At 38.2% G+C, this 15,496-nt stretch overlaps 1 protein-coding gene across 2 annotated transcripts in view; it reads left to right on the plus strand.

The window, feature by feature from the left end:
* TAFA2 (TAFA chemokine like family member 2) overlaps positions 1-15,186 on the plus strand; it is a 504,871-nt gene extending 489,685 nt beyond the window's left edge. Inside the window, exon 6 of one of the 2 annotated variants that reach the window (XM_077265374.1) lies at positions 11,559-15,186. In XM_077265374.1, coding sequence (XP_077121489.1) covers positions 11,559-11,570 — 12 coding nt within the window. In that variant the 3' untranslated portion in view covers positions 11,571-15,186. The remainder of the gene's footprint in view (positions 1-11,558) is intronic. The other variant, XM_077265373.1, reaches the window with a different exon arrangement.
* The last annotated feature ends 310 nt before the right edge of the window (positions 15,187-15,496 follow it).

Raw genomic sequence — 15,496 nt, forward strand, 5'->3', positions numbered from 1 at the left:
AATGACTTTTGGGTTTTCATTGGCTGTAAGCCATAATCATCAACATTAATAGAAATCAACACTTGAAATAGATCACTCTGTTTGTAATGACTTGAATGATTTTTGATATTCTAATTTAGTGAGAAGCACATGTATGTACTTTATAATAAGTCTCTGTACTGTATTTTTACTGAGTATCAGGGATTGAGTTTAGTTAGAACAAATGATATTAGGTTTAGAAAATTTTCTGACTTTTAAACACAGCGGCAGCTACACAAATCTGGCTTCATTTTTGCTACTATGGCCATGATTCATCAAGACTGGCATTGTCCATAGGGGCCTTGATGAGGGGGCATGTTGAAGTCAGAGGTGCCCAATTCATTAAGAGGTACACGCATCTTAATGAATTAGGCACATCTGAAAAGTGGCAATGCCTCACCACAAATTTTATTCCAGTAAGTTACAAAATAGATGAGCTAATGGAATCACGACCCCATTCCACCCCATCTTACCACAGCTTCACTCGTCTTGTTTGAAGATGTAAAAAGTTGCCACATTTTTTATCAACATTGAGTTACTAAATTTTTTGCAACTAATCAAAGTACTTTATGCAAGATTTCTGGTGAAAACTTTGCTGAATTGGTGCTACAGTGTCAGTCTAGAGTCCAGGCTTCGAAGCTTGCAGAACTCTGTCCAGACTTCATATTCACTTCTCACTTGAGAATAGGACTAAAATTGTTAGGCCTTTCTGCCTCTGAATGCAATCAAGAATAATTTCAATCATTTGCAGCAAACAAATATCTTAAAAATAATGAGCAGTTGGAACGCAAAGTAGGTCAGAAACTTGTACAACTTTTCATGCTCGTGATTACTCCTTAACACAATACTACGACCATGTATTACATAGCCGGCATCTGTCTAACAGATGCAGTTTTATCTGAAGTGCACCACGATGATCACGTCTCTTGATACTGATAAGCCAAGCATTGTCTTTGACCTAATTTAAAAATAACCAATCCATCCTTTCTGATGTTGGAAAACCATTACTTTGTGAGAATCGGCCATCGCAGAGACAGAATTTTTCATGCACAAGCACAAAATTAGCCTTATATTTCAACCTATAATATCATGCAATAATGTCTGTATTCATATAAAGAAAGGATGGTGTAATAGTGATAAAAATGTCTATTATCAATGGTTGAATAAACATATACTGTGAGTTATATATGGCTCTGTACACTGATAAAAGTTTTAATGCAAACACTTTTTTTGTTTTACTTTTGAGGCAACTCAAGAGAGTAAACTGGTTAAAAATATGAACATTAGAAATATGGAAATCCAAAAATAAGTGGTGGCAAAGAAAAAGTTTCTGAAACCCTATAATTCATATAAATGGGAGAAACGATTTGATTGACAAAGGCTGAATATAAATATTACATTTCCAGATGCATGTAGAGACTGATTATGTGAAAAATACCACTTCTACGACCACAACGTTTTAGAAAAGATCTAAATATAAATTTACCAGATGAATTGACTTGTACGTAGACTCGCAACTCCTACTGCTGAGAATTCTAAATTCCCAACCATACTGACTGACTTTAAAACACATCATAATTTCAACAGCCGGTGTGCTCCTCTGGGGAGTCTTGATTACACGACTGTGAATGGTGTTTCCATAATGATGATGAAAGTTAGTTCTGCTTTTGGTTGCAAACTGGAAATGTTGAAAACAAAATAAAATGAAAATCAGTACACATGTCTGATAAATCCCTTTGAGCCATTCACCACAAGATTCAAGCACATTGTATACACATGTAATAACTGTGCACATGAAATGTGTTTGCAATAAGAATTCAAAAGACATGCCTTTCCCTAGTGATGTGAAGGAAGTCACCTGAGATGTGTACACCTGTCCTGCATATGGTAAGAGAAAGAGAGCATATTGCAGTCTTACTTCTTTGAAATCCTTTGCTAATTATCATATATTTGAACACTAGTCTGTTTAATATGCACAAAAATACTATTTAAAGGTGTACGATATAATAGGTTATTGATAATAATAGCACCGATTGACAATAATTTACAAAGGAAAAATTTGTAAGAAGGCCTTCACAAGCTACATGCCACTTATAATACTGTCAACAGTTCCTGGGTGTGCATTATACACATTAAAACTGAACCTTTGCTTTTTAAAATAGAAGTAACAAGTAATATTCATGTCTATAGCTTCACTATTTTTTCTACCACCACAACCCATACACTATTATGACAATATTATCTTCTTAAAATTATCAACAAGTAGTGTTAATTTTAGGAAGCAAAATAAATTAAAAAAACTAATTAAATTCCTGGACTCAATGACCCATCGCTATAAATTGATACCCATAGCTTGCAGTATAGTCTTTTTCTTTTTAACCCATATACAAATGTCCATGTAACATGGTCCAAGTATGGACTGCAATGGCCAAGGGCCTCCTGACCCAAACTCCACAGCCTCATGGGCATATAAGAAGCTGTTGAGTTTGACTCAGTCGTGAAGTCATGGTTCTTACTTGTATCATGATATACAGATTTCAGAATTCCGCCTTGCAGTCACAAAACCTCATCTATAAGAAAGATTTATTTCCTTTATGCATAGCTGATGCCTAATTATGTTTATCCACACCAGCATTCCATAATTCAGAAGTGTCAGATCTCTGACATGATGACCAACAGGAGAACCTCACAGACAGAATTGACTGATGGGATCTGTCAGGTTTCCTTCATATTGTCTAGCATTTTACAGAATAAAATAGTGCAGCATGATGAACTTTTGTATCCTGTATTTTTGGCTGGATCTGCGATGGAGGTTTAAAATGCAGATTATGGATTTCTGGATTTCTATCGATTTTATGCCTAGACTTTTCCTTCATGGCGTGCATTTAAGTGTTACATCTTTGTTTTCCATTCCAAATGAAATTTCTCTGCTCACAGGCAAAAAAATATATTTTTGTGTTTTAGATATGTTTTTATGAGAGCAAATATGGTGGGCTGTAAAGATCACTATTGGATTATATACATACTGTGTTTTGGATAGATGTGGTCAAATAAAAACTGTGCCCAAAATCACAGTGTGTAAATCCACTTTGTTCACGGAAAGAAAATTCTTAATGAGGCTGTGAATAAAAAAACAAGACTGTTGTGTTGCTCTCTTGAGACATATGACATGATTGTTGTGCAATTATGTAATTGGGTAATAAGCACTGTATCTCCTGAGAATAGTAATACAGCTGAAAATAGAGAAAGGTATTGTACTCGGCCTTTGAAAAAAAAAAACATTTTCTTATTTACTAAGTAGCCACCTGTAGTTTTCTACTGTGAAGAATATATAATATTAACAAATAATGGTAATTTTAAAAATTAACCTTTATTCTTAACTATTATTAACCATGAACACAACAAACTAATGATACAATGATGTCAAAAAGTATACCTGAAATTAAATACCATATGTGTGCTATGACCCCTATAAAAATCCAGTCCTATCACAGCAGAAAATAGTCACGTGAGAAGCTCTGATTCAGGTTAGAACAAACTATCATATTACTGTAAAATTTAACACGATATAAAAGGAGGCAGCATAATAATGGTACGTGAGGACGTTCACACATAAGGATGCACATATTGGAACGATCTCACCATTAGAAGTCTAAAGTATAGCGTCGCCTTGTCTGCTAGATTCATGTAGAGGTACTATTAGGCCATCACCATGTCCAGGATTAAGTACATTGCTCCCAACTTGTTTATTCTTTTAAGACTTTTCAGGGAGACTACAGTATATAGCTGGTACAATCTCATAGCACCATGCTTAAAGGGAATCTGTCACCTAATTTTGGCCCTGTAAACTGCGGCCACTGCCATCAGGGGCTTATCTGCAGCATTCTGTGGTCCGTCCCTGTGTGAGTATAATCTAACTTGTTTTTCTTCTCTTTCAGGTTACATCGGGGCTTATCTACAGGATTACAGAATGCTGTAGAAAAGCCACTGATGGCGGTGGCCCCAGTTTATAAGGCCAAAATTAGGTGACAGATTCCCTTCAAAGAATTATACCACAAGTCATCTATTTGACACTCTGTACAACCCTGGCAGCGTGTTTAATAATTTTAAATCCTTTCATACCGTGGTTACCTAGGGGTTTAAATGAACAAATCTCATATAGATGCTTCTTATAACTTTAGGGCACAATAGGGTCAGGAGTGTAGGGATAGCAGCTGTTGAGTGGGAGCGCCACCACACAGGTGATACAGTGTCAACCTCCGTTGGTAGGTAGAGGATATACTGGAATCATCCTCAGTTATGGTATTGGCAGATCTCCACTGAGGGACTATCCCACTTTCCCTACACTTCCACCATTTTACCCTCTCCTCTACTTATTGTTTCTCTGACTGGATATAATCTAGTGTAAAATAACCCACAAATTTATCTTCCTATTAACACACATATAATCTAATATTAGCCCCTTATTATGCCATCTTTATCTGGGCATACTTTTATTACAGAATGTTAATCCTTAATAATCTTCTGAGATTAGTGTGCTGTAATCAGGAAAATCGTGCCTCTGTGAGGTGGCCAGGGTGGAAGTCGTTGTGAGGGGCTATTGTGTTCCCACACCCTGGCACCCCACAAAGAAGACATAATGTGCCGTCTGATGTGTGGTGTGGGAGTATTGCACAAAACTCAAGTTTGCATTTGAAGATCCTGCTGATACCACAGTCCCTTCTCAGGATGATATCATACACTCAGGAACAGACACCGTATTCCACTTTAACAGTGTAACTTTACTTGATAACAAACATTCCATGGCAGTTTCAGTAGAGCAAAAGTTCATGTTTTCAGCCTGAGCTTTCCCTTTCAATGCTGGCTCCTCTAGCTTCTGAGATGCTCTTTGTGGCTCTGCAGTCCCATACTTAGCCTAAGCTTCCTTCTCAATGCTGGCTCCTCTAGCCTCTGAGATGCTCATTCTGGCTTTGCAGTCCCATACTCAGCCTGAGCTTTCCTTCTCAATGCTGGCTCTAGCATCTGAAACGCTCATCTTGGCTCTGAGGTCCCCATATTCCTGCGTCCACTTTCCCATACTGGTTCCCACTCCGGCTCCCCTTCACTGGCAGATGAAAAGGGTTCCTCTGCCCTCATTCGAGCCATAGGCTCCGTATTCTCTAAGGGATACCATAATAACAAGTGGATGCTGACTGCATTCTGCTTTTTCTAAGCCTTCTATGCCTTTTCCTGAATCATTCTCCAGCACTTTCTTAATGTTACAACTATAATGCACTGCTGTACACTGCTCCCACTGACTGACTCAGAATCAGGAAGTGTCCCACTGACAAACTCATTCACTCACTCTTACCCCTCCCAACTTGGGTACCCCCTTATTTCCTTAACTATTCCTATACTGGCACCCTAGTTTTCCTAACTCTATTGTGCCCCACGATACTAAACCCAATCCTATCCTAATTTATAGATACCCTCTTATCTTATTCTTTACATCTTTCCCTAATCATTATGCATAAATGACATTTAATCACTATATAATAACATCAAGCAAATACAGTAATGTTCATAAAATTCTATGCAGCAGCACATAGTATAACAGTGACTATCAGCACACATTTAATATCTACACTGTTTAGAGAGGGAGAGGCACATGACAGCCTCTGTCACATTCTTACATACCTCCCTCCTAAAATATGGTTTTCCCTGACCATATAATACCAGTAAGACACCAATTTTCACTTAAAACATTAGGCAACTACTTTTAATACTCATAAAACCAACACTTTATTAACCTGGCTCTTTGGCCAACAATACATATTTGCCTGAAGAAGCATGGGCACAGTCCCTTTTAACCTGGCACGACCCTCCGGTTGTCCATCCTATGGTATGGGTCCATTTGACCATGGTCCCTCTGCCATGGGGACCATGACACAACATGTCTAAGTACCTTTGCAAGCATGGGTCCACATGACCCCAGTCTTTTTTTCCTGGGGACAGCAACACAGATTATTCGAGTCCCTTTTACATGGGTCCGACTGACCACAGTCTGACCCTCTCCATAGGGACCTTGACACAGAGTGTCCAAATTCTTTTTCTTAATCCTGGGTCTGACTGACCCCGGTCCCCTTGTTCCTGGTACCCGGACATATCTTGCTCACTTAAAACATTCCAGGCCCATTGGCCAGTCCTTCCCTGCTCTAGGTGTCCAAACACAGGAAGTCAATGTAAACAAACAAAATGGCCCAGTGGCCAACTCACCACACCTCTGACAGTCCAGGAGCTTTCACAGACCATGTGGTCCTGACTTGGCTCACTCCTTGGGCCTTCCTGGGCTTTCACCTCCCTCCTTTTTACAGAGTACGGCTCCTTTGAAACAAGTGTGCTGCTCTAAGCTCCTGGGAAGAAAGTTCACAATCAAGGAGCACAGTCCAGAGAGCTGCCACGCACACAGTCCTTTTTCTCAAAGGATTATTGACCCCTGTAATCTTACAGGGGAGTGCGCAACCATACACAAAAGGACTTGGAGGCGGAAAACAATGCAAAAACTTTTAACAAGATTTTGACCACAGTGACCTACTCCAGCTGTTTCAGGTTACTCTGGCTCCTGCCCTCAGGGATGCAGAACAGTCCCATTTGTTTTTTTGTTCAACTAGCACAACAGAAAAAATTTAAAGGAGCTGCCTTCATTCAGTGTCCTTGTGACTGACGTACTAAGCCATTCCAGGACACTGCATTTTAATAAAAGTATGGCATGAAGATCCACAGGAGGACTCTGCTGCTTCTCCTGCTGCTTCCTCCAGCAGACAGTTGGACTGGCGACCTTAGAGCCACCAGCTCCTGCGGCCCTGCTGTGACCACCACTTTGTTTGCAGGTGTTGGCACTCTTGGGGATGTGAGGCCCTTAGGAATAGGGGTGGCCACTTGAGCTGAGGCCTTAACAGGTGACTGCACAATATGTTGGGCCTCACTCACCTGCTGCTCTTCCCTACTGAAGATCATGGTGACCACGACTGTGTATGGTCCCCTGGGCTCCTCCTCTTTTATAAAGATCACTCAGTCACACGCCTACAGGGGACCCTCATACCAAATGGACCCAGCATTCACATAAACCTTCTCACATAAACCTTCTCACCGGTCCCAGCCTCTTGGGTGAACCTGTACCCTTTGGAGAAGTTGAAGTATTTTATCAGGCCATGGGTCACCTGGCCAGCCATGGCTCCGCCTCCAGTATACTGCAGCTTTTGCCTAATGCAATACTCCCACTGTTTCTTCTCTTCCATAACCCCTGATATCATCTAGCTTCCTCAAAGGTGAGAACCCAGGACTCTCCTTGGTATCTGATGGGTTGTGGGGCAGGGGCTTAGGTGGTTGTTGGACTCACCACCCTTTACCGCTTCATGGCCACTCGATCTGGATATCCTGACCGCTTTGTCCTCCTGTTGCTACATTTGTGTAGACTGTGTGCTGAGCAATGGCACCGCTCTGTTCTCCACTTGAGCCTCTCCTTCCGGACTCCGCCCATTCATGGGTGGAGCCGCTTCCAGTTGCTCCACCCTTTATGACTCAGAATCCTCCCATTCTTCAGGAATCTGCTGCAGGTGGCTTCTTTGCCTCGCCCACCAAGGGTGGGCACCATTCACAAGGGGATGTGACCTGGGAATCAGGCCATTGCCTCTGTCAAGCAGACTTTTGCACTGTTTTACGTGCAGGACAACCATGATGGGTGGAGCTGTTAGGCATCTGGATTCTCCCGCTGCACAGAATAGATACCAAGCCTTGCCTACATCTGCAGTCTCCCATCCAGCTTTGGCCGCTGCGGGTGCTGCTGAGCATAGACGTCAGTCCCAGTGTCTTACTCAGGCTCTTCCTATTCGTCTTGTTACTGTTGGCTCTTCAGACAAGCCTATGGTAACCAGCGGTAGGCAGCGACGAGCGAACACTCTGGAGACTAAGTACAGAAATCACCCTACTGAGCATGCTCATGATGTGGCAACGTCTCATTGGTGGTCGGTTGTCAGCTGCTCTGGTGATGTGACAGCTCTGGATTTGTTCGGGAGTAAGTTCCTGTCTGACTGGATTTGAGCTGGATATATGAAAGCGTCTCAGAGTCGCATGCAGGCACGCTAGTATCAACCTCTTTCTTGTGGGAATCAGACATTGCAACAGTGGGGCCTTTGTCAGCATGTGCTCAAAGTCGTCAGTAAGCCATTAGAATTCCGACACATCTGGAGAGGAGTTTGTCTGTATGGATTCAGGGCTGGCGTCTAGCTATTAGAATTCCGGCACCTCCAGAGGAGTTGGTTGAGTGCTTTTGATGACTGTGTGACCTCTGTTTGCTTCTTACCCCTTAGCAGGCTTTGATCCCCTGTGAGGTTAACAGGGATCATATCTTGCATCATATCTACTTCGTACTGTGTGCGAGTTAAACAGCTCTAGTTCAGAGCATCTACTTCGTTACTGTGTGTGAGTGACACAGCTCTATTGCAGAGCATCTACTTCGTTACTGTGTGCAAGTGACATCTAACTCAGTGCCTGCTAGCAATCGCTCGCTGTGTGTTCCGCCACTGTACACATTACAGTGCCTTGCAAAAGTATTCGACCCCCTGGAAGTTTTCAACCTTTTCCCACATATTATGCTTCAAACATAAAGATACCAAATGTAAATTTTTGGTGAAGAATCGACAACAAGTGGAACACAATTGTGAAGTTGAACGAAATTTATTGGTTATTTTAAATTTTTGTGGAAATTCAAAAACTGAAAAGTGGGGCGTGCAATATTATTCGGCCCCTTTACTTTCAGGGCAGCAAACTCACTCTAGAAGTTCATTGTGGATCTCTGAATGATCCAATGTTGTCCTTAATGCCTAATAATGATAATATAATCCACCTATGTGTAATTAAGTCTCCATATAAATGCACCTGCTCTGTGATAGTCTCTGGGTTCTGTTTGAAGCACAGAGAACATCATGAAGACCAAGGAACACAACAGGCAGGTCCGTGATACTGTTGTGGAGAAGTTTAAAGCCGGATTTGGATACAAAATAATTTCCAAAACTTTAAACATCTCAAGGAGCACTGTGGAAACAATCGTGTTGAAATAGGAGTATCATACCACTGCAAATCTGCCAAGACCTGGCTGTCCCTGTAGGCTTTCATCTCAAACAAGGAGAAGACTCCTCAGAGATGCAGCCAAGAGGCCCATGATCACTCTGGATGATCTGCAGAGATCTACAGCTGAGGTGGGACAGTCTGTCCATAGGACAACAATCAGTCGTACACTGCACAAATCTGGCCTATATGGAAGAGTGGCAAGAAGAAAGCCATTTCTCAAAGATATCCATAAAAAATGTAATTTAAAGTTTGCAACAAGCCACCTGGGAAACACACCAAACATGTGGAAGAAGGTGCTATGGTCAGAGGAAACCAAAATCAAACTTCTTGGCAACAATGCCAAACGATATGTTTGGTGTAAAGGTAACATAGCTCATCACCCTGAACACACCATCCCCACTGTCAAACATGGTTTTGGAAGCATCATGGTTTGAGCCTGCTTTTCTTCAGCATGGACAGGGAAGATGGTTAAAATTGATGGGAAGATGGATGGAGCCAAATACAGGACCATTCTTGAAGAAAACCTGCTGGAGACTGCAAAAGACCTGAGCCTGGGATGGAGATTTGTCTTCCAACAAGACAATGATACCAAACATAAAGCAAAATCTACAATGGAATGGTTCACAAATAAACGTATCCAGGTGTTTGAATGGCGAAGTCAAAGACCAGACCTCAATCCAATCGAGAATCTGTGGAAAGAGCTGAAAACTGCTGTTCACAAACGATCTCCATCAAACCTCACTGAGCACAAGCTGTTTGCCAAGGAAGAATGGGCAAGAATTTCAGTCTCTCGATGTACAAAACTGATAGAGACATACCCCAAGCGACTTGCAGCTGTAATCGCAGCAAAAGGTGGAGCAACAAAGTATTAAGTTAAAGGGGCCGAATAATATTGCACGCCCCACTTTTCAGTTTTTGAATATCCTCAAAAATTTAAAAGCAATAAATTTTGTTCAACTTCACAATTGTGTTCCACTTGTTGTTGATTCTTCAAATATAAAGATACCAAATGTAAATTTTTGGTGAAGAATCATATGTGGGAAAAGGTTGAAAAGTTCCAGGGGGCCGAATACTTTCGCAAGGCACTGTAGCTGCAGTTTTGCATCTCTGGACCCCAGGTTACGATTGCACTTCTTTATTAAATTTACTTAGTGCAATCCACCAACCCTAACATGACCTTTCACCTGGCTCTGCTCCATCACCCGCCATTTTAGTGTCTCTAACGGCCGCCATCTTTGTCATCCCAAGGATTCCTCTACTTTTCAAACACCAGGACTCTAAATCGTGCCGACTATGCCAATTTTGTGAGGTGGCCAGGGTGGTAGTCATGACAAGAGGCTGTTGTGTTCCTACACACTGGATCTGAGGGGTCGATACCAGAAGTGACATGACCACGATTGGCAACCGCGATATGAAGGGATTTAAAATCATTAAACATGCTGTCAGGGTTACGCCGAGGGTCAAATAGATGACCGCTTGTATAATTCTTTAAGCATGGTGCTATGAGGATTGCACCAGCTATATGATCTCCCCGAAGAGTCTTACAAGAGAGAAAGCATCGGGAGCAATGTGCCTAATCGTGACATGGTGATGGCCTAATAGCACCTCTACATTAATCCAGCAGTCAAGGAGACTCTATACTTAAGACTTTAAATGGTGAGATTGTTCCAATATGTAGATCTGTATGTGTGAAAATCCTCACATACCATTATTATGCTGTCTCCTTTTATATCATGTTAATCTTTCCAGTAATTTGATAGTTTGTTTTAACCTGAACCAGACATTCTCACATGACTATTTGCTGCTGTGATAGGACTGGATTCCTATAGGGGGCATAGGACACATATGGTATTTTATTTCAAATATACTTTTTGACCTTATTGCATTATTAGTCCCTAGGGATTTTTTTATGATTGTTGTGTTCATGGTTTATGATAGTTAAGAATAAAGGTTAATTTTTAATATTACCACTATTTGCTAACAGTATCTATTGGACCAGTGGTACTCTATATACTCACCTTTTTACTTTAGGAATATATAATATTAACTTTAACAAGTTTTGTGAGAGAGAGTTATGAAATAGATATGTAATAAACAGTTTTAAAGAGTTTTTAGATGTTTCAGCTGACAGCAGTATAAAGAGGTTTGAACACGGGAGGAATCCAGATAAAAAATTTATACATACAGTAAGTGAACTTCATATAGGACTTTGTTATTCATCACTTTTATCACATTTTATCTGTTACAAATGAATTATTGCATTGAGCAGTCTTTACAATAGATTGTGAATTGTACACAGTGTTTCATGGATTCAAGAAAATGAACTTTTAATAATAACTATATCATTGTAGAATAGCTGGTCCAAAAATATATTAAAACCATATTTTAAACCAATCATAAGTCTAATGATTCTATTTTTTTTCATCCCTTAGGTAACTCGGTAGCTGTGTGAATAAATATAAAAACAGAGGTTTTCTTTGTGAAAGACTAATGAAGAAAGCTCCAAACATCCAAGCATTTGTAGAGACAATGTCTAACAGAACTTGAGCCAACTGTTATGTACAAAAAGGATAAGAGCACAATCCCTCCCGAATTTCTGGACTGCACTGCGAATGTTAGAGCTGTTGAGTGCATGACTACAGTAGCTCAGTGTGGAAACAAGAAGTGATATCCTATCCTTATGTTATTTCAGACACACCACTTTACAGTAAGAAGAAGCTTGACCAACCACATTTTATAATTTGTGTACAGCTGATAATACTGAATATGCTGATCATACTTTTTTCTGTATGCCGTAATTTTTAGGTTTACTTATTTGTAGTATTTGCCTCCATAACATTTGGGTCAATTTAAAGTTTCATTATTTTTGAATAATACAAGTTATCACCATATTTATGGGCCCCAAAATGTATATTGTAGCAATACAAGCTTTATAAAATGTACTCAAATAGACGCAGGTCACAATATAATTGTTCTTAGTTTACCGTAATAAATGCGAAAAAGGAAAATCATGCAGAAAAATGAATAAGTATGTTCTCAATTTTATGTTATTACCATATGCATTTCTTTATTTGCTTTTATACATTTTAGTACTTTTTCTTTTATATCATTTTTTTATATTTGTGAGCAGTAATTGGTTAGGAGTGATCTGTGCTTAGAATAGTATTTTATACTTCTAAAGTGAGGGCTTTGTAAGCATATGGGTGATTGTGTCTATGTTTAAGATGCTGTAAAGTAAATTTGTTTCAAGTCTTCAACAAAAAATGACTATTTTATTGGTGTCTGCACTTTAGGATTGTTATTTTAATTCTATGTATCTTTTGCTTTATTATGCTCTTATCTCATAAAGCCTTAAAATGATGATTTTGCTTTTGTTAGAAATTCAGAGATTTAGAGATGAAGTATGAATTTGAGAATAGTCTATTTTTAAATAAATGAAAATGATAACTTGGAAGTCTGACTGATCACAATGCAAGATAAAGAAATAATGCTATGTAATATTCATAACAAATTTATAGACTAGTTTTGAAAAACAAACCTGTTAGTATGAGAATATTCAATGTATTTTCTGGAAATAACTTATTTAGGATAATTCACACGGTGCAGATTTGGTTTGTGTTTTTATCTCTTTTTATGGCCAAAATCAGAACAGGGTCATAAAGTTAAACGCGCGCAATTAAAACATTTATGCTCTTTAATGTACGCACCGCTTATTTTGGTTTAAAAATGTATTCAAAATACTTTGTGAGTATCCCATTTCTCCAACCACAAATCACATTTAAGGTATTCGCACTAGGCAGATTTTTTTCTACAGAAATTTGTGCAAGTAAATTTTAGTTAAACTCATCTGATTACGTTTGTTGCAGACATTTTTGCAAAAAATCTGCAATGTACAAGATTGTCTTAAATTAAATGTGTAATCAGAAAATTATTTATTGTTTATATCAGGTATATGTAATGTATTTTTTGTTTTGACATTTTTTTGTCCATATCGCACTTTGCATTAAAAATAACAATGAGAAATATTGCAACTTTTACATTGGCCACTAAGTCTATTTTAGAGTCCTACTTCCGGTTGTTTTAAGAAGCTCACATAGATTTTCAGCAACAACCTATCTACTTTATGTATTGAAGCACCTAATAAATGTGTGCAAAGGTGATTGTGCAGAGAGAGGGAGCAGAGTCAGCTGTTACATCCCTCATTAGGAATGGTGGATCGTGTGTTATCAGCTGTGTATAGAATTATTCCCTGCTATTTTAATCCTGCCTCTGCCGACAATGATATTTCTGAACACTCCTCCTCTAAGGACAGGAAGTATAAGTCTAAAATATCCCCAGTGTGCAGTGTGAAAATTGAAAGATTACTTATTTAGTTTTTTTAAAAAAAACAAAAATCATTTCTAGCATTTAAATAAAATATATGTATATATGTAACACAAAAACCAGATTTAAAAAATACGTAATTTTCTGATGACACATTCTTTTTAACAAATCTTTGTGAAGCTGAGATATAATGAGTTTGGCAGGATTCTCCCATAATCTTTACCATTAACTATTATTCTTGTTTAAATTATCTCATCTCATTTTTCATTAATAAAAACAATGGTAACACTATAGGGTCAAAACAATCTATATTTAAATTAAACTGAACTTCATCCTGAGGGGTTTAATTTTTGTTTTTTATTTTCTATACCCCTTCTTTCAAGAGCCATAACCTTTTTGTTTTTCCATTAACTCATAAATCAACATTAGAGCTTGTTTTTGCAGAACAATTGTATTTGCATGGCACCAGTTTCTAAAATCATTTACTAAAAAAAGTTAAAAAAATCAAAGTTTGGTGAAAAGGTGAAAAAGTCACAATGCCACCATTTTATTATTTTTTATGGCATTCTTCAGGTCAGTACTATTATACATTACCAAACTTATATAATTTTTTTAAGTTTTGGGATCCAAAAAAAGTCTTTGTAAAAAAAACTAAAAAATCTGCAAACGTCTCTTTTTTAACTCAGTGGTCTTCAGAGATCATAACAAAAATGTGGAGGTGAATAAACAATAAACATAGAAAGAAAAACAATGGAGGGCAATGTAGGCTTGGAACTGACATGTTTCATTGTTATAGTAAAAACATGTAAGCCAGCATCTTGAGGCGGCTGAGACTTGAATGAATAATCTACTAATGGTATGTAGATCCTTATTAAGCATTACTTCATACAAATGTTCTCATTTTTGTTTAAGGGTAAAATAGAGAGCCCCTTCCTGCTGTGCACCTTGTGCGAAACAGGTTCACCTCCCAAACCCACTATAAAAACCCTGCACTGACTTGTGACATACATGTATGTCACATGTCAGGACAGGGTTAAGATTTTTTATGAAAGTGTAAAATACTAATTCATAGACATTGTCAAACATCATTCATAACTCCGCTTCCTGAACTGTTTTTACACATGAACTTAAAGTTACTTGTGCCTTTATTTAAAAAAGTATTCCAGCTTTGTATAATAGATATCAGCTATAAAAGAGTAAAAAAGTGAAAAAAATAAATTAAGTACGTATATAAAAGAAATCTATTTCTTTGTCAGAATATATATCAGATACATCTGTTCCTTGAATAGGTGGGTTAGCATCAAGCGTATGCATATACTTTCTGCATTTTGGCCAATATATTGCACAAATTTAACATGATCTGATGTTTCACTGATATCAGTGATTTGTCTCGCTAACTCTTTAACTTGCCCCTTATGGGTCCCACTCAAGCAAATACTGAATTACCAAACTTTGGTCTGTTATGCCTAGCATTGGTTGCTATTTATGAATTAGAATCTACTTGTATTATGTTATTATTCTAGATTATATTAAACATTTCTTAGTTCTGCATCCTTTTTTATTAGGTTTACATTTTCCATAATTGCTTGATACAGTATTTCTAACGTTTCCATATGGATGTGTGTTATTTTGAGAGATCTAGTGACTATGGTAATAGTTTTTTCAAAACCTGAAAGGCAATTGTAAAAGATAATTGATTTAATTCTATATTTGAATAAAAGTACATGTCACAGTTTCAACAATGCTTGATTGTGTCTATTTTAATACATTTTAAATTCCAATATTGAGTAAATCACTCATTTATGTATACTGAGTTTGAGCTCATGACATTCATTTACCATTCAGGATACCCTACCATTTAATCAGAAGGCTTAAATGGAAGGCATAATTGGAAAACAACCTATTATTTAAATCAGGTTTTTGGGTTAAATGTATTTCATTTTTTTTTTTTTACTATTGGTAGCATTCTTTTTTTCATATGACAATCTTTATTAAAAACGTAATAATTTATCAATTTTCACACTGGCCACTGGGGCTTTTCTAAAGT

This window comes from Ranitomeya variabilis, chromosome 5 (assembly GCF_051348905.1).
Source record: "Ranitomeya variabilis isolate aRanVar5 chromosome 5, aRanVar5.hap1, whole genome shotgun sequence".
In the NCBI taxonomy this organism is placed as follows: domain Eukaryota; kingdom Metazoa; phylum Chordata; class Amphibia; order Anura; family Dendrobatidae; genus Ranitomeya; species Ranitomeya variabilis.